The following is a 17,856-nucleotide window of genomic DNA, read 5'->3' on the forward strand; positions in this document are numbered from 1 at the left end:
AACCGGCTACTGGCTAGATTTTAGAGTATACTTGACTTTGTGGCTGTGTTACCTAGTGGGAACCGGCTACTGGCTAGATTTTAGAGTACACTTGACTTTGTGGCTGTGTTACCTAGTGGGAACCGGCTACTGGCTAGATTTTAGAGTATACTTGACTTTGTGGCTGTGTTACCTAGTGGGAACCGGCTACTGGCTAGATTTTAGAGTATACTTGACTTTGTGGCTGTGTTACCTAGTGGGAACCGGCTACTGGCTAGATTTTAGAGTATACTTGACTTTGTGGCTGTGTTACCTAGTGGGAACCGGCTACTGGCTAGATTTTAGAGTACACTTGACTTTGTGGCTGTGTTACCTAGTGGGAACCGGCTACTGGCTAGATTTTAGAGTACACTTGACTTTGTGGCTGTGTTACCTAGTGGGAACCGGCTACTGGCTAGATTTTAGAGTACACTTGACTTTGTGGCTGTGTTACCTAGTGGGAACCGGCTACTGGCTAGATTTTAGAGTATACTTGACTTTGTAGCTGTGTTACCTAGTGGGAACCGGCTACTGGCTAGATTTTAGAGTATACTTGACTTTGTGGCTGTGTTACCTAGTGGGAACCGGCTACTGGCTAGATTTCAGGGTATACTTGACTTTGTGGCTGTGTTACCTAGTGGGAACCGGCTAGTGCTTCCTGTATGAGGGAGAGTAATGAAATATTTAGCTGGCTAATTCCCTTCCGTACCAACAGGTGGCGGTAACTGAACGAGTCAACTCTTCAAAAGACAGGCAACTAGTTTCTAAACGGCGTGTGAGCTAGATTTCCTTCCACCCCGCAACAATGGCAGCCTCCAATACCAATGTGATACGGGTGCGATTGTATTTTGATTACCCGCCGCCCTCGGTATCCGACTGTCGCATGTGCTGGGTGCTCGTTGATCTGAACAAATGCCGGGTGGTAGCAGACATAGCCAGCGTAATCAGGGAAAAGTTCGACTTCAGTCGCAGGAGCATTTTGAGTCTGTTCATTGAAGACTGCTACCTGCCGCATACAGAGAGCATCTACGTAGTCCGAGACAACGACAGCATCAGGTGCGTTACACACCCCCGCCTAGCCAGACATGTTTTTATCCAGTCTGATCCACGCTTAGCTCTAGACCTGCGCTGGCGCCTTGGACAAGAGCTAATGGCGCTGTAACTTTCATTAAGATTTCAGTCCGTGATCTTACCCACGTGGTTGGTTCATTCTATTTATTTGAGTTGGTTATACAGCCTAACTAGCAACAAAACAATAGAGGGATTGTACTCTAAGCCTGGTCTTAGCCTAGGCAAATATGTTTTCACACACACCACCCCTAGTACTTTGAGAATATCTACCGTTCCAACCCTCCGTGTTGTGTTGATTGACAGAGTGAAGGTGGACACCCTAACCCTTTCGAATGGAAGTCAGTCCAAGAAGCGGAGGAGAGATGCCGAGAAGGAGGAGCCCACACAGAACCGAGTGAGTGAAGGGTGGAAGAAAAAGAAGAAGAAGAGAAAGAACGAGGAGGGTGAGGAGGCCGATTCCAACCAGGCTGCGGTTGAAGAGAAGAGGAAAGAAGACAAGAAGAAACAGAAGAAGAAAAAGAAGGATAAGAAGGTGGAGACCAAAACCACTGCCTCGTCCACAGGACCCTCTCCCACCTCGTCCACAGGACCCTCTCCCACCTCGTCCACAGGACCCTCTCCCACTGTAGTCAAATCAGACAAAAACACCAAGAAGGCTCCAGCGGCCACAGCAGTATCTGTTAACGGTAAAGCCACAGCAAAGACCCCGAATGGGGAAACGGACGACTCTTCTGATTCCAGTGAAAGCAGTAGTGAGGAGGAGGCCCCCAGTAAAACTCCCATGCAGAAACTACCCCCCAAATCACACTCTGCTAGCTCTACACCCCCTGTCACATCTAAAGCCACCCCTGTAGTTAAACCCCCAGCCCCCAATAAGAAACCACGCCCCCCTCCCTCATCATCTGATTCAGACTCCTCAGACTCATCGGGTGACGATGCCTCTAGCAAAGCCACCACAGGCCAACCTCCCGTTAAAAACCAGACTCCTCTATCCAAGCCTGCTGCCACTCCTCCTACCACCATTCCCACAGGCTCCGGAGCTGGTCCTAGGGACAAAACCACCCCCTCCAAGCCCAGGCCCAGCCTTCCTTCCTCAGGTCCCAGGACCTCTGTATCCCCTGGCCAGAGAGCTAATGCTCCAGGGCCAGGCTCTACCCCGGCAGTGCAGAAGGCCCAGAGGAGACCTGAGAGCCCAGGCTCTAGTAGTAGCAGTGAGGAGGAGATCCAGCTGGTTATCAAACAACCGAGCCTGGGGATGGGGATAGTCCCTGCCATGGCAGCAGAACCCACCTGGAGAGGCCGAGGCAGGGGAAGCCCTAGGGGTCCAGAGAGAGGTGGGGGTAGAGGGGATGGAGGCCAGCGTTGGGGTGGTGGGGGTAGAGGTGGGGAGTGGGACAGGGGTCCTCGTGGTGGGGGTAGAGGTGGGGAGTGGGACAGGGGTCCTCGTGGTGGGGGTAGAGGTGGGGAGTGGGACAGGGATCCTCGTGGTGGGGGTAGAGGTGGGGAGTGGGACAGGGGTCCTCGTGGTGGGGGTAGAGGTGGGGAGGGGGACAGGGGTCCTCGTGGTGGGGGTAGAGGTGGGGAGGGGGACAGGGGTCCTCGTGGTGGGGGTAGAGGAGGGAGAGGAGATAATGCAGGGTTTTATTTCAACTATGAAGGTGAACAGCAGACTCATCAGCAGCCACCATCGTACCAGAAGGACTCCCTGATTAACAGCTCTGTGGTGTTCCAGGTAAGTCAACAGACTGCTACACAGTATTCCAGGGTTGGTCAATTCAAGTCATTTAGATTGCATTTTTTTTCTCATTGAAAAGCACAGAACTGGAATTGGAATTTCAGTTTACTTGCTGAATTGAAATGGACATGACACCAACCCTGTGTCATTCTGTAACCTACTTCTGTTGCTGCTGGAATGAAGATGTGGGAGGTATGACATTTATAGGTGTGTGTGTGTGTGTGTGTTGTAGAACCCATCAGAGAGTGTCCCCAAGAGGGACTACAGTGAGATGCCCCTCCTAGCTGCTCCCCCTCAGGACGGACAGAAGATCGCCTTCAAGGTAACCCGCCGCTTACAGACCACCGAGGTAACCCGCCGCTTACAGACCGCCGAGGTAACCCGCCGCTTACAGACCGCCGAGGTAACCCGCCGCTTACAGACCGCCGAGGTAACCCGCCGCTTACAGACCGCCGAGGTAACCCGCCGCTTACAGACCGCCGAGGTAACCCGCCGCTTACAGACCGCCGAGGTAACCCGCCGCTTACAGACCGCCGAGGTAACCCGCCGCTTACAGACCGCCGAGGTAACCCGCCGCTTACAGACCTGCTGCTGGTGGAACAGTTCTGTACTCACCACACAGCTCAGTCTGATACACTGGGTTCAAATGGAAGCAATGTGTTTACCTTCACTCATTTCATGTCTTTATTTAGCCAGGGTGGTCCACTCAGCAACACTTGCCACTGTTTCCCAGTGGTTCAAATGGAAGGACCTTAGTGTACTAGTAGAAAGAATACCATAGTTAGTGTATAGAGTCACTCCATTCAGACACTGGAGGTTTTCCTGCTCAGGTCATGTGGTCAGGAAACTCCTAGCTGTACTAATTCAGTAGACTCTCAATGGACGAGGAGGGAAAGAGTTAAAGATGCTGCTAATGTAGTGGCAAGAGAAAGTATGTGAACCCTTTGGAATTACCTGGATTTCTGCATTAATTCGTCATCACATTTTATCTGATCTTCATCTAAGTCACAACAATAGACAAACGGTCTGCTTAACCAAAAATTGTTTGTTATTAGTTTTTCATGTCTTTATTGAACCCACCGTGTAAACATGCACAGCACAGGGTTGAAAAAGTATGAAGTCTTGGATTTACTGTTTGACCCTCCTTTGGCAGCAATAACCTCAACCAAACGTTTTCTGTAGTTGTGGATCAGACCTGTACAATGGTCAGGAGGAATTTTGGACCATTCCTCTAAACAACTGTTTCAGTTCAGCAATATTCTTGGGAGGTCTGGTGTGAACTGCTCTCTTGAGGTCATGCCACAGCATCTGAATCGGGTTGAGGTCAGGACTCTGACTGGGCCACTCCAGAAGGTGTATTTTCTTCTGTTGAAGCCATTCTGTTGTTGATTTACTTCTGTGTTTTGGGTCGTTGTCCTGTTTCGTCGCCCAACTTCTGTTGAACTTCAGTTGGCGTACAGATAGCCTAACATTCTCCTTCAAAATGTCTTGATAAACTTGAGAATTCATTTTTCCGTTGATGATAGCAAGCTGTCCAGGCCCTGAGGCAGCAATGCAGCTCCAAACCATGATGCTCCTTCCACCATACTTTACAGTGGTGATGAGGTTTTGATGTTGGTGTGCTGTGCCTTTTTTTTTCTCTACACATAGTGTTGTGTGTTCCTTCCAAACAACTCAACTGTAGTTTCATCAGTCCACAGAATATTTCGGAACATCCAGGGGCTCTTTTGTGAACTTCAGACGGGCAGCAATGCTTCTTCCGTGGTGTCCTCCCCTGAACACCATTCTTGTTCAGTGTTTTACGTATCGTAGACTCGTCAACAGAGATGTTAGCATGTTCCAGAGATTTCTGTAAGTCTTTAGCTGACACTCTAGGATACTTTTTAACCTCATTGAGCATTCTGCTCTGTGCTCTTGCAGTAGTCATCTTTACAGGACGGCCACTCCTAGGGAGAGTAGCAACAGTGCTGAACTTTCTCCATTTATAGACAGTTTGTCTTACCGTGGACTGATGAACATCAAGGCTTTTAGAGATGCTTTGTAACTCTTTCCAGCTTTATGCAAGTCAACAATTCTTAATCTTAGGTCTTCTGAGATCTCTTTTGTTCGAGGCATGGTTCACATCAGGCAATGCTTCTTGTGAATAGCAAACTCAGATTGTGTGAGTGTTTTTTATAGGGCAAGGCAGCTCTAACCAACATCTCTAATATCGTCTCATTGATTGGACTCCAGGTCAGTTGACTCCTGACTCTAATTAGCTTTGAGAAGTCATTAACCTAGGGGTTCACATACTTTTTCAAACCTACACTGAATGTTTAAATTATGTATTCAATATAGACAAGAAAAGTATAATCATTTGTATGTTATTAGTTTAAGCGCACTGTTTGTCTATTGTTGTGACTTAGATAAAGATCAGATCAAATTTTATGACCAATTTATGCAGAAATCCAGGTAATTCCAAAGGGTTCATATACTTTTTCTTGCCACTGTAAGTCCCTCCATTTTCCATGTGAATAAAATAGAACAGTGAGAGATGTCTGTGGAGGTGTGTGTTGCTAAGGCCTCCATGTAACTCATTATCACTCTGTCCTGTGTGTGTGTGTGTGTGTGTGTGTTCACAGCTGCTGGAGCTGACAGAGAACTACACACCAGAGGTGTCTGAGTATAAAGTGAGTAAAAATAGTTGAAAGACTCACTGTTTTCTCTCTCCTCGGTGTCTGGTATAACTTGAGGAGGAGGAAGAGCTGTCTGAACACGGTTAGGAAGTGTTTTCTCTCTCCTCGGTGTCTGGTATAACTTGAGGAGGAGGAAGAGCTGTCTGAACACGGTTAGGAAGTGTTTTCTCTCTCCTCGGTGTCTGGTATAACTTGAGGAGGAGGAAGAGCTGTCTGAACACGGTTAGGAAGTGTTTTCTCTCTCCTCGGTGTCTGGTATAACTTGAGGAGGAGGAGGAAGAGCTGTCTGAACACGGTTAGGAAGTGTTTTCTCTCTCCTCGGTGTCTGGTATAACTTGAGGAGGAGGAGGAAGAGCTGTCTGAACACGGTTAGGAAGTGTTTTCTCTCTCCTCGGTGTCTGGTATAACTTGAGGAGGAGGAGGAAGAGCTGTCTGAACACGGTTAGGAAGTGTTTTCTCTCTCCTCGGTGTCTGGTATAACTTGAGGAGGAGGAAGAGCTGTCTGAACACGGTTAGGAAGTGTTTTCTCTCTCCTCGGTGTCTGGTATAACTTGAGGAGGAGGAAGAGCTGTCTGAACACGGTTAGGAAGTGTTTTCTCTCTCCTCGGTGTCTGGTATAACTTGAGGAGGAGGAAGAGCTGTCTGAACACGGTTAGGAAGTGTTTTCTCTCTCCTCGGTGTCTGGTATAACTTGAGGAGGAGGAAGAGCTGTCTGAACACGGTTAGGAAGTGTTTTCTCTCTCCTCGGTGTCTGGTATAACTTGAGGAGGAGGAAGAGCTGTCTGAACACGGTTAGGAAGTGTTTTCTCTCTCCTCGGTGTCTGGTATAACTTGAGGAGGAAGAGCTGTCTGAACACGGTTAGGAAGTGTTTTCTCTCTCCTCGGTGTCTGGTATAACTTGAGGAGGAGGAGGAAGAGCTGTCTGAACACGGTTAGGAAGTGTTTTCTCTCTCCTCGGTGTCTGGTATAACTTGAGGAGGAGGAGGAAGAGCTGTCTGAACACGGTTAGGAAGTGTTTTCTCTCTCCTCGGTGTCTGGTATAACTTGAGGAGGAGGAGGAAGAGCTGTCTGAACACGGTTAGGAAGTGTTTTCTCTCTCCTCGGTGTCTGGTATAACTTGAGGAGGAGGAGGAAGAGCTGTCTGAACACGGTTAGGAAGTGTTTTCTCTCTCCTCGGTGTCTGGTATAACTTGAGGAGGAGGAAGAGCTGTCTGAACACGGTTAGGAAGTGTTTTCTCTCTCCTCGGTGTCTGGTATAACTTGAGGAGGAGGAGGAAGAGCTGTCTGAACACGGTTAGGAAGTGTTTTCTCTCTCCTCGGTGTCTGGTATAACTTGAGGAGGAGGAGGAAGAGCTGTCTGAACACGGTTAGGAAGTGTTTTCTCTCTCCTCGGTGTCTGGTATAACTTGAGGAGGAGGAGGAAGAGCTGTCTGAACACGGTTAGGAAGTGTTTTCTCTCTCCTCGGTGTCTGGTATAACTTGAGGAGGAGGAAGAGCTGTCTGAACACGGTTAGGAAGTGTTTTCTCTCTCCTCGGTGTCTGGTATAACTTGAGGAGGAGGAAGAGCTGTCTGAACACGGTTAGGAAGTGTTTTCTCTCTCCTCGGTGTCTGGTATAACTTGAGGAGGAGGAAGAGCTGTCTGAACACGGTTAGGAAGTGTTTTCTCTCTCCTCGGTGTCTGGTATAACTTGAGGAGGAGGAAGAGCTGTCTGAACACGGTTAGGAAGTGTTTTCTCTCTCCTCGGTGTCTGGTATAACTTGAGGAGGAGGAAGAGCTGTCTGAACACGGTTAGGAAGTGTTTTCTCTCTCCTCGGTGTCTGGTATAACTTGAGGAGGAAGAGCTGTCTGAACACGGTTAGGAAGTGTTTTCTCTCTCCTCGGTGTCTGGTATAACTTGAGGAGGAGGAGGAAGAGCTGTCTGAACACGGTTAGGAAGTGTTTTCTCTCTCCTCGGTGTCTGGTATAACTTGAGGAGGAGGAGGAAGAGCTGTCTGAACACGGTTAGGAAGTGTTTTCTCTCTCCTCGGTGTCTGGTATAACTTGAGGAGGAGGAGGAAGAGCTGTCTGAACACGGTTAGGAAGTGTTTTCTCTCTCCTCGGTGTCTGGTATAACTTGAGGAGGAGGAGGAAGAGCTGTCTGAACACGGTTAGGAAGTGTTTTCTCTCTCCTCGGTGTCTGGTATAACTTGAGGAGGAGGAAGAGCTGTCTGAACACGGTTAGGAAGTGTTTTCTCTCTCCTCGGTGTCTGGTATAACTTGAGGAGGAGGAGGAAGAGCTGTCTGAACACGGTTAGGAAGTGTTTTCTCTCTCCTCGGTGTCTGGTATAACTTGAGGAGGAGGAAGAGCTGTCTGAACACGGTTAGGAAGTGTTTTCTCTCTCCTCGGTGTCTGGTATAACTTGAGGAGGAGGAAGAGCTGTCTGAACACGGTTAGGAAGTGTTTTCTCTCTCCTCGGTGTCTGGTATAACTTGAGGAGGAGGAGGAAGAGCTGTCTGAACACGGTTAGGAAGTGTTTTCTCTCTCCTCGGTGTCTGGTATAACTTGAGGAGGAGGAGGAAGAGCTGTCTGAACACGGTTAGGAAGTGTTTTCTCTCTCCTCGGTGTCTGGTATAACTTGAGGAGGAGGAAGAGCTGTCTGAACACGGTTAGGAAGTGTTTTCTCTCTCCTCGGTGTCTGGTATAACTTGAGGAGGAGGAAGAGCTGTCTGAACACGGTTAGGAAGTGTTTTCTCTCTCCTCGGTGTCTGGTATAACTTGAGGAGGAGGAAGAGCTGTCTGAACACGGTTAGGAAGTGTTTTCTCTCTCCTCGGTGTCTGGTATAACTTGAGGAGGAGGAAGAGCTGTCTGAACACGGTTAGGAAGTGTTTTCTCTCTCCTCGGTGTCTGGTATAACTTGAGGAGGAGGAAGAGCTGTCTGAACACGGTTAGGAAGTGTTTTCTCTCTCCTCGGTGTCTGGTATAACTTGAGGAGGAGGAAGAGCTGTCTGAACACGGTTAGGAAGTGTTTTCTCTCTCCTCGGTGTCTGGTATAACTTGAGGAAGAGCTGTCTGAACACGGTTAGGAAGTGTTTTCTCTCTCCTCGGTGTCTGGTATAACTTGAGGAGGAGGAAGAGCTGTCTGAACACGGTTAGGAAGTGTTTTCTCTCTCCTCGGTGTCTGGTATAACTTGAGGAGGAGGAGGAAGAGCTGTCTGAACACGGTTAGGAAGTGTTTTCTCTCTCCTCGGTGTCTGGTATAACTTGAGGAGGAGGAAGAGCTGTCTGAACACGGTTAGGAAGTGTTTTCTCTCTCCTCGGTGTCTGGTATAACTTGAGGAGGAGGAGGAAGAGCTGTCTGAACACGGTTAGGAAGTGTTTTCTCTCTCCTCGGTGTCTGGTATAACTTGAGGAGGAGGAAGAGCTGTCTGAACACGGTTAGGAAGTGTTTTCTCTCTCCTCGGTGTCTGGTATAACTTGAGGAGGAGGAAGAGCTGTCTGAACACGGTTAGGAAGTGTTTTCTCTCTCCTCGGTGTCTGGTATAACTTGAGGAGGAGGAGGAAGAGCTGTCTGAACACGGTTAGGAAGTGTTTTCTCTCTCCTCGGTGTCTGGTATAACTTGAGGAGGAGGAAGAGCTGTCTGAACACGGTTAGGAAGTGTTTTCTCTCTCCTCGGTGTCTGGTATAACTTGAGGAGGAGGAGGAAGAGCTGTCTGAACACGGTTAGGAAGTGTTTTCTCTCTCCTCGGTGTCTGGTATAACTTGAGGAGGAGGAAGAGCTGTCTGAACACGGTTAGGAAGTGTTTTCTCTCTCCTCGGTGTCTGGTATAACTTGAGGAGGAGGAAGAGCTGTCTGAACACGGTTAGGAAGTGTTTTCTCTCTCCTCGGTGTCTGGTATAACTTGAGGAGGAGGAGGAAGAGCTGTCTGAACACGGTTAGGAAGTGTTTTCTCTCTCCTCGGTGTCTGGTATAACTTGAGGAGGAGGAAGAGCTGTCTGAACACGGTTAGGAAGTGTTTTCTCTCTCCTCGGTGTCTGGTATAACTTGAGGAGGAGGAGGAAGAGCTGTCTGAACACGGTTAGGAAGTGTTTTCTCTCTCCTCGGTGTCTGGTATAACTTGAGGAGGAGGAAGAGCTGTCTGAACACGGTTAGGAAGTGTTTTCTCTCTCCTCGGTGTCTGGTATAACTTGAGGAGGAGGAAGAGCTGTCTGAACACGGTTAGGAAGTGTTTTCTCTCTCCTCGGTGTCTGGTATAACTTGAGGAGGAGGAAGAGCTGTCTGAACACGGTTAGGAAGTGTTTTCTCTCTCCTCGGTGTCTGGTATAACTTGAGGAGGAGGAAGAGCTGTCTGAACACGGTTAGGAAGTGTTTTCTCTCTCCTCGGTGTCTGGTATAACTTGAGGAGGAGGAAGAGCTGTCTGAACACGGTTAGGAAGTGTTTTCTCTCTCCTCGGTGTCTGGTATAACTTGAGGAGGAGGAGGAAGAGCTGTCTGAACACGGTTAGGAAGTGTTTTCTCTCTCCTCGGTGTCTGGTATAACTTGAGGAGGAGGAAGAGCTGTCTGAACACGGTTAGGAAGTGTTTTCTCTCTCCTCGGTGTCTGGTATAACTTGAGGAGGAGGAGGAAGAGCTGTCTGAACACGGTTAGGAAGTGTTTTCTCTCTCCTCGGTGTCTGGTATAACTTGAGGAGGAGGAGGAAGAGCTGTCTGAACACGGTTAGGAAGTGTTTTCTCTCTCCTCGGTGTCTGGTATAACTTGAGGAGGAGGAAGAGCTGTCTGAACACGGTTAGGAAGTGTTTTCTCTCTCCTCGGTGTCTGGTATAACTTGAGGAGGAGGAAGAGCTGTCTGAACACGGTTAGGAAGTGTTTTCTCTCTCCTCGGTGTCTGGTATAACTTGAGGAGGAGGAAGAGCTGTCTGAACACGGTTAGGAAGTGTTTTCTCTCTCCTCGGTGTCTGGTATAACTTGAGGAGGAGGAGGAAGAGCTGTCTGAACACGGTTAGGAAGTGTTTTCTCTCTCCTCGGTGTCTGGTATAACTTGAGGAGGAGGAAGAGCTGTCTGAACACGGTTAGGAAGTGTTTTCTCTCTCCTCGGTGTCTGGTATAACTTGAGGAGGAGGAGGAAGAGCTGTCTGAACACGGTTAGGAAGTGTTTTCTCTCTCCTCGGTGTCTGGTATAACTTGAGGAGGAGGAAGAGCTGTCTGAACACGGTTAGGAAGTGTTTTCTCTCTCCTCGGTGTCTGGTATAACTTGAGGAGGAGGAGGAAGAGCTGTCTGAACACGGTTAGGAAGTGTTTTCTCTCTCCTCGGTGTCTGGTATAACTTGAGGAGGAGGAGGAAGAGCTGTCTGAACACGGTTAGGAAGTGTTTTCTCTCTCCTCGGTGTCTGGTATAACTTGAGGAGGAGGAGGAAGAGCTGTCTGAACACGGTTAGGAAGTGTTTTCTCTCTCCTCGGTGTCTGGTATAACTTGAGGAGGAGGAAGAGCTGTCTGAACACGGTTAGGAAGTGTTTTCTCTCTCCTCGGTGTCTGGTATAACTTGAGGAGGAGGAAGAGCTGTCTGAACACGGTTAGGAAGTGTTTTCTCTCTCCTCGGTGTCTGGTATAACTTGAGGAGGAGGAAGAGCTGTCTGAACACGGTTAGGAAGTGTTTTCTCTCTCCTCGGTGTCTGGTATAACTTGAGGAGGAGGAGGAAGAGCTGTCTGAACACGGTTAGGAAGTGTTTTCTCTCTCCTCGGTGTCTGGTATAACTTGAGGAGGAGGAGGAAGAGCTGTCTGAACACGGTTAGGAAGTGTTTTCTCTCTCCTCGGTGTCTGGTATAACTTGAGGAGGAGGAGGAAGAGCTGTCTGAACACGGTTAGGAAGTGTTTTCTCTCTCCTCGGTGTCTGGTATAACTTGAGGAGGAGGAAGAGCTGTCTGAACACGGTTAAGAAAGTGTTTTCTCTCTCCTCGGTGTCTGGTATAACTTGAGGAGGAGGAGGAAGAGCTGTCTGAACACGGTTAGGAAGTGTTTTCTCTCTCCTCGGTGTCTGGTATAACTTGAGGAGGAGGAAGAGCTGTCTGAACACGGTTAGGAAGTGTTTTCTCTCTCCTCGGTGTCTGGTATAACTTGAGGAGGAGGAAGAGCTGTCTGAACACGGTTAGGAAGTGTTTTCTCTCTCCTCGGTGTCTGGTATAACTTGAGGAGGAGGAAGAGCTGTCTGAACACGGTTAGGAAGTGTTTTCTCTCTCCTCGGTGTCTGGTATAACTTGAGGAGGAGGAAGAGCTGTCTGAACACGGTTAGGAAGTGTTTTCTCTCTCCTCGGTGTCTGGTATAACTTGAGGAGGAGGAAGAGCTGTCTGAACACGGTTAGGAAGTGTTTTCTCTCTCCTCGGTGTCTGGTATAACTTGAGGAGGAGGAAGAGCTGTCTGAACACGGTTAGGAAGTGTTTTCTCTCTCCTCGGTGTCTGGTATAACTTGAGGAGGAGGAAGAGCTGTCTGAACACGGTTAGGAAGTGTTTTCTCTCTCCTCGGTGTCTGGTATAACTTGAGGAAGAGCTGTCTGAACACGGTTAGGAAGTGTTTTCTCTCTCCTCGGTGTCTGGTATAACTTGAGGAGGAGGAAGAGCTGTCTGAACACGGTTAGGAAGTGTTTTCTCTCTCCTCGGTGTCTGGTATAACTTGAGGAGGAGGAGGAAGAGCTGTCTGAACACGGTTAGGAAGTGTTTTCTCTCTCCTCGGTGTCTGGTATAACTTGAGGAGGAGGAAGAGCTGTCTGAACACGGTTAGGAAGTGTTTTCTCTCTCCTCGGTGTCTGGTATAACTTGAGGAGGAGGAGGAAGAGCTGTCTGAACACGGTTAGGAAGTGTTTTCTCTCTCCTCGGTGTCTGGTATAACTTGAGGAGGAGGAAGAGCTGTCTGAACACGGTTAGGAAGTGTTTTCTCTCTCCTCGGTGTCTGGTATAACTTGAGGAGGAGGAGGAAGAGCTGTCTGAACACGGTTAGGAAGTGTTTTCTCTCTCCTCGGTGTCTGGTATAACTTGAGGAGGAGGAAGAGCTGTCTGAACACGGTTAGGAAGTGTTTTCTCTCTCCTCGGTGTCTGGTATAACTTGAGGAGGAGGAGGAAGAGCTGTCTGAACACGGTTAGGAAGTGTTTTCTCTCTCCTCGGTGTCTGGTATAACTTGAGGAGGAGGAAGAGCTGTCTGAACACGGTTAGGAAGTGTTTTCTCTCTCCTCGGTGTCTGGTATAACTTGAGGAGGAGGAAGAGCTGTCTGAACACGGTTAGGAAGTGTTTTCTCTCTCCTCGGTGTCTGGTATAACTTGAGGAGGAGGAGGAAGAGCTGTCTGAACACGGTTAGGAAGTGTTTTCTCTCTCCTCGGTGTCTGGTATAACTTGAGGAGGAGGAAGAGCTGTCTGAACACGGTTAGGAAGTGTTTTCTCTCTCCTCGGTGTCTGGTATAACTTGAGGAGGAGGAAGAGCTGTCTGAACACGGTTAGGAAGTGTTTTCTCTCTCCTCGGTGTCTGGTATAACTTGAGGAGGAGGAGGAAGAGCTGTCTGAACACGGTTAGGAAGTGTTTTCTCTCTCCTCGGTGTCTGGTATAACTTGAGGAGGAGGAAGAGCTGTCTGAACACGGTTAGGAAGTGTTTTCTCTCTCCTCGGTGTCTGGTATAACTTGAGGAGGAGGAGGAAGAGCTGTCTGAACACGGTTAGGAAGTGTTTTCTCTCTCCTCGGTGTCTGGTATAACTTGAGGAGGAGGAGGAAGAGCTGTCTGAACACGGTTAGGAAGTGTTTTCTCTCTCCTCGGTGTCTGGTATAACTTGAGGAGGAGGAAGAGCTGTCTGAACACGGTTAGGAAGTGTTTTCTCTCTCCTCGGTGTCTGGTATAACTTGAGGAGGAGGAGGAAGAGCTGTCTGAACACGGTTAGGAAGTGTTTTCTCTCTCCTCGGTGTCTGGTATAACTTGAGGAGGAGGAGGAAGAGCTGTCTGAACACGGTTAGGAAGTGTTTTCTCTCTCCTCGGTGTCTGGTATAACTTGAGGAGGAGGAAGAGCTGTCTGAACACGGTTAGGAAGTGTTTTCTCTCTCCTCGGTGTCTGGTATAACTTGAGGAGGAGGAAGAGCTGTCTGAACACGGTTAGGAAGTGTTTTCTCTCTCCTCGGTGTCTGGTATAACTTGAGGAGGAGGAGGAAGAGCTGTCTGAACACGGTTAGGAAGTGTTTTCTCTCTCCTCGGTGTCTGGTATAACTTGAGGAGGAGGAAGAGCTGTCTGAACACGGTTAGGAAGTGTTTTCTCTCTCCTCGGTGTCTGGTATAACTTGAGGAGGAGGAAGAGCTGTCTGAACACGGTTAGGAAGTGTTTTCTCTCTCCTCGGTGTCTGGTATAACTTGAGGAGGAGGAAGAGCTGTCTGAACACGGTTAGGAAGTGTTTTCTCTCTCCTCGGTGTCTGGTATAACTTGAGGAGGAGGAAGAGCTGTCTGAACACGGTTAGGAAGTGTTTTCTCTCTCCTCGGTGTCTGGTATAACTTGAGGAGGAGGAGGAAGAGCTGTCTGAACACGGTTAGGAAGTGTTTTCTCTCTCCTCGGTGTCTGGTATAACTTGAGGAGGAGGAAGAGCTGTCTGAACACGGTTAGGAAGTGTTTTCTCTCTCCTCGGTGTCTGGTATAACTTGAGGAGGAGGAAGAGCTGTCTGAACACGGTTAGGAAGTGTTTTCTCTCTCCTCGGTGTCTGGTATAACTTGAGGAAGAGCTGTCTGAACACGGTTAGGAAGTGTTTTCTCTCTCCTCGGTGTCTGGTATAACTTGAGGAGGAGGAAGAGCTGTCTGAACACGGTTAGGAAGTGTTTTCTCTCTCCTCGGTGTCTGGTATAACTTGAGGAGGAGGAGGAAGAGCTGTCTGAACACGGTTAGGAAGTGTTTTCTCTCTCCTCGGTGTCTGGTATAACTTGAGGAGGAGGAAGAGCTGTCTGAACACGGTTAGGAAGTGTTTTCTCTCTCCTCGGTGTCTGGTATAACTTGAGGAGGAGGAGGAAGAGCTGTCTGAACACGGTTAGGAAGTGTTTTCTCTCTCCTCGGTGTCTGGTATAACTTGAGGAGGAGGAAGAGCTGTCTGAACACGGTTAGGAAGTGTTTTCTCTCTCCTCGGTGTCTGGTATAACTTGAGGAGGAGGAAGAGCTGTCTGAACACGGTTAGGAAGTGTTTTCTCTCTCCTCGGTGTCTGGTATAACTTGAGGAGGAGGAGGAAGAGCTGTCTGAACACGGTTAGGAAGTGTTTTCTCTCTCCTCGGTGTCTGGTATAACTTGAGGAGGAGGAGGAAGAGCTGTCTGAACACGGTTAGGAAGTGTTTTCTCTCTCCTCGGTGTCTGGTATAACTTGAGGAGGAGGAGGAAGAGCTGTCTGAACACGGTTAGGAAGTGTTTTCTCTCTCCTCGGTGTCTGGTATAACTTGAGGAGGAGGAGGAAGAGCTGTCTGAACACGGTTAGGAAGTGTTTTCTCTCTCCTCGGTGTCTGGTATAACTTGAGGAGGAGGAGGAAGAGCTGTCTGAACACGGTTAGGAAGTGTTTTCTCTCTCCTCGGTGTCTGGTATAACTTGAGGAGGAGGAGGAAGAGCTGTCTGAACACGGTTAGGAAGTGTTTTCTCTCTCCTCGGTGTCTGGTATAACTTGAGGAGGAGGAGGAAGAGCTGTCTGAACACGGTTAGGAAGTGTTTTCTCTCTCCTCGGTGTCTGGTATAACTTGAGGAGGAGGAGGAAGAGCTGTCTGAACACGGTTAGGAAGTGTTTTCTCTCTCCTCGGTGTCTAGTATAACTTGAGGAGGAGGAAGAGCTGTCTGAACACGGTTAGGAAGTGTTTTCTCTCTCCTCGGTGTCTGGTATAACTTGAGGAGGAGGAAGAGCTGTCTGAACACGGTTAGGAAGTGTTTTCTCTCTCCTCGGTGTCTGGTATAACTTGAGGAGGAGGAAGAGCTGTCTGAACACGGTTAGGAAGTGTTTTCTCTCTCCTCGGTGTCTGGTATAACTTGAGGAGGAGGAAGAGCTGTCTGAACACGGTTAGGAAGTGTTTTCTCTCTCCTCGGTGTCTGGTATAACTTGAGGAGGAGGAAGAGCTGTCTGAACACGGTTAGGAAGTGTTTTCTCTCTCCTCGGTGTCTGGTATAACTTGAGGAGGAGGAAGAGCTGTCTGAACACGGTTAGGAAGTGTTTTCTCTCTCCTCGGTGTCTGGTATAACTTGAGGAGGAGGAAGAGCTGTCTGAACACGGTTAGGAAGTGTTTTCTCTCTCCTCGGTGTCTGGTATAACTTGAGGAGGAGGAAGAGCTGTCTGAACACGGTTAGGAAGTGTTTTCTCTCTCCTCGGTGTCTGGTATAACTTGAGGAGGAGGAGGAAGAGCTGTCTGAACACGGTTAGGAAGTGTTTTCTCTCTCCTCGGTGTCTGGTATAACTTGAGGAGGAGGAAGAGCTGTCTGAACACGGTTAGGAAGTGTTTTCTCTCTCCTCGGTGTCTGGTATAACTTGAGGAGGAGGAAGAGCTGTCTGAACACGGTTAGGAAGTGTTTTCTCTCTCCTCGGTGTCTGGTATAACTTGAGGAGGAGGAAGAGCTGTCTGAACACGGTTAGGAAGTGTTTTCTCTAACTGTATGTGGACAGCACATTTTTTTTCAAGTTATGTCCTGAACTAGGACATAACATGTGGTAAGAAATGTTTATATGCTACATATTTAAAAATCTAATCTGTTTCATTTGGGTAATGTTCTTTCTCCCTGTTTGTCTATCAGGAGGGGAAAATCATTCATTTTGACCACAGCACCAAACAGATTGAGCTAGAACTGCTCTCTGCTTATCAAGGTAGGATGAAGATCCCTCACTTAACAGTTGAAATGAAAGTGGGGGAAATGAAGGATATAACTGGTTGCATGGCGATTCTCCACCCTTCTCCCAAAGAGTGCACTGGTACAACTTCCTGTCATTGGATTGATGTAATGATTGGCTGGAGTGAGCTTCCATTGTTAAATCCATGATAAGTGTTCCAGTGCACACTTTGGGAGAAAGATGGAGAATCGAGACTCGGACGATGTTTCCCTCAGCCATCTGAAGGCACCACCTGTCATTGCTGGACTTTACCAAGACGGACCACCCTAACATGTCTGTCTGTCTGTCCCTCAGCCCCGGTAGAGCCAGGGAAGTTTGACCTGGTGTATCAGAACGCTGACGGATCAGAGAGTGTGGAGTACGCCGTGTCCCGTGGCTCCAGGGTAAGACTTAAGACATCATAATTTAGATTTAATTTCTACATACTGTATTATCAGATTGTATTGTCAGAGCCAGGGTCTGGTGTAACACTCTGGGGCGCTTAACCTTTGAATGTTGTTCTGGTTCCATTGACCACCCTCTCTTCACTAAGCAGGTCTCTTCTCACTCTGTACTGTCTGTGTGACACTGTTTGGATGAGCTAAGCCCCTCTCTATTGTCCCTGACTGCATTTTAACCCCATCACCCACATGTTGAGGGAAGCTGTTCATTGTCCAATGAATGTCCCTTATAATCGTTTAGTTGAAAGAGAAAACCGTTGGGGTACTTTAAACCCGGCATAATGGGGGTTAAATATTTTCCAATAAAACAGCTGTATGTGCAGAATTCGGAATGTTGTGGTTTTCCGGTCACCATGGTGATGTGTTTGTGATGTCACTCCCATAGAATTTAATAGAATCCTTTTTCAGTGTCTCTCTCGCTCTCTCTCTCTGCAGGTGACTGAACGTTGGGACTCGCTGCTGGAACCCAGGCTAGTTGTTGGGAATTTGAGCTGAGGAACAAGATGGACGTTCTTGGTCGACTTGGCCCAGGCAGTTCTAAAACACTGGCCCGTTCCCCAGTATTGGCCAAATTATAATAATTCTGCACACAACCCCAATTTAGACTCGGCTAAAGATGGACCAGCCCAAATCTGGCATTTGCCGGATCTGCCCCATGGCCATTCCGTTTCTGGTTGGGAGAATGGACTGGGGCTTGTTCTGACACCCCCATAGACGGTTTACCCTGGACCCAGATGAAGCGGGAGATGTTCCATTGAGCATGATTATTTTTAGTTCAGGAGTAGAGCCTTAATCTGGGAAACCAGCCTTAATGTCACCATGTGGTTGAGTCTACAGTCTCTGATGAAGAGCTGTATACTGGTATTTTACCTTACCAAACCCCTTATCCCAGCCTTACCCCTTTATTACCCTGCTCCTCCCTACACTGGGGGATTCAGCCTTAGGGCAGGCTTTTGTTCCAGCACAACAACACAAATCTGGTCAATTCCTCTTCAAGTCAATTTTCAGATATTAACTAATTCAGGATGTTTTTTATGAAGATTTGTTCAATTCAATGGTTTTGAGTT

The 17,856-nt window shown here is 48.3% G+C and overlaps 1 protein-coding gene across 1 annotated transcript; it reads left to right on the plus strand.

Moving 5' to 3' along the window:
- The first annotated feature begins 743 nt into the window (after positions 1 to 743).
- On the plus strand, positions 744 to 17,547 carry LOC106606213 (uncharacterized). Its single transcript, XM_082976110.1, has 6 exons — positions 744 to 1,074; positions 1,393 to 2,821; positions 3,057 to 3,389; positions 16,256 to 16,325; positions 16,644 to 16,732; positions 17,524 to 17,547. Exons 1-6 carry the CDS (start codon positions 824 to 826, stop codon positions 17,545 to 17,547), a joined length of 2,196 nt encoding a protein of 731 aa, XP_082832236.1. The 5' UTR covers positions 744 to 823.
- The last annotated feature ends 309 nt before the right edge of the window (positions 17,548 to 17,856 follow it).

The sequence above is a fragment of the Salmo salar genome, chromosome 06, assembly GCF_965601325.2.
Source record: "Salmo salar chromosome 06, fSalSal1, whole genome shotgun sequence".
NCBI classification, from domain to species: Eukaryota; Metazoa; Chordata; class Actinopteri; order Salmoniformes; family Salmonidae; genus Salmo; species Salmo salar.

Coding starts and splice junctions, on each gene's coding strand:
- LOC106606213 (XM_082976110.1), top strand. CDS start 824: ATGGCAGCCTCCAATACCAATGTGATACGGGTGCGATTGTATTTTGAT. Junction 3,390..16,255: donor GCCGCTTACAGACCGCCGAG/GTAACCCGCCGC, acceptor TTTGTCTATCAG/GAGGGGAAAATCATTCATTT. Junction 16,326..16,643: donor ACTGCTCTCTGCTTATCAAG/GTAGGATGAAGA, acceptor TCTGTCCCTCAG/CCCCGGTAGAGCCAGGGAAG.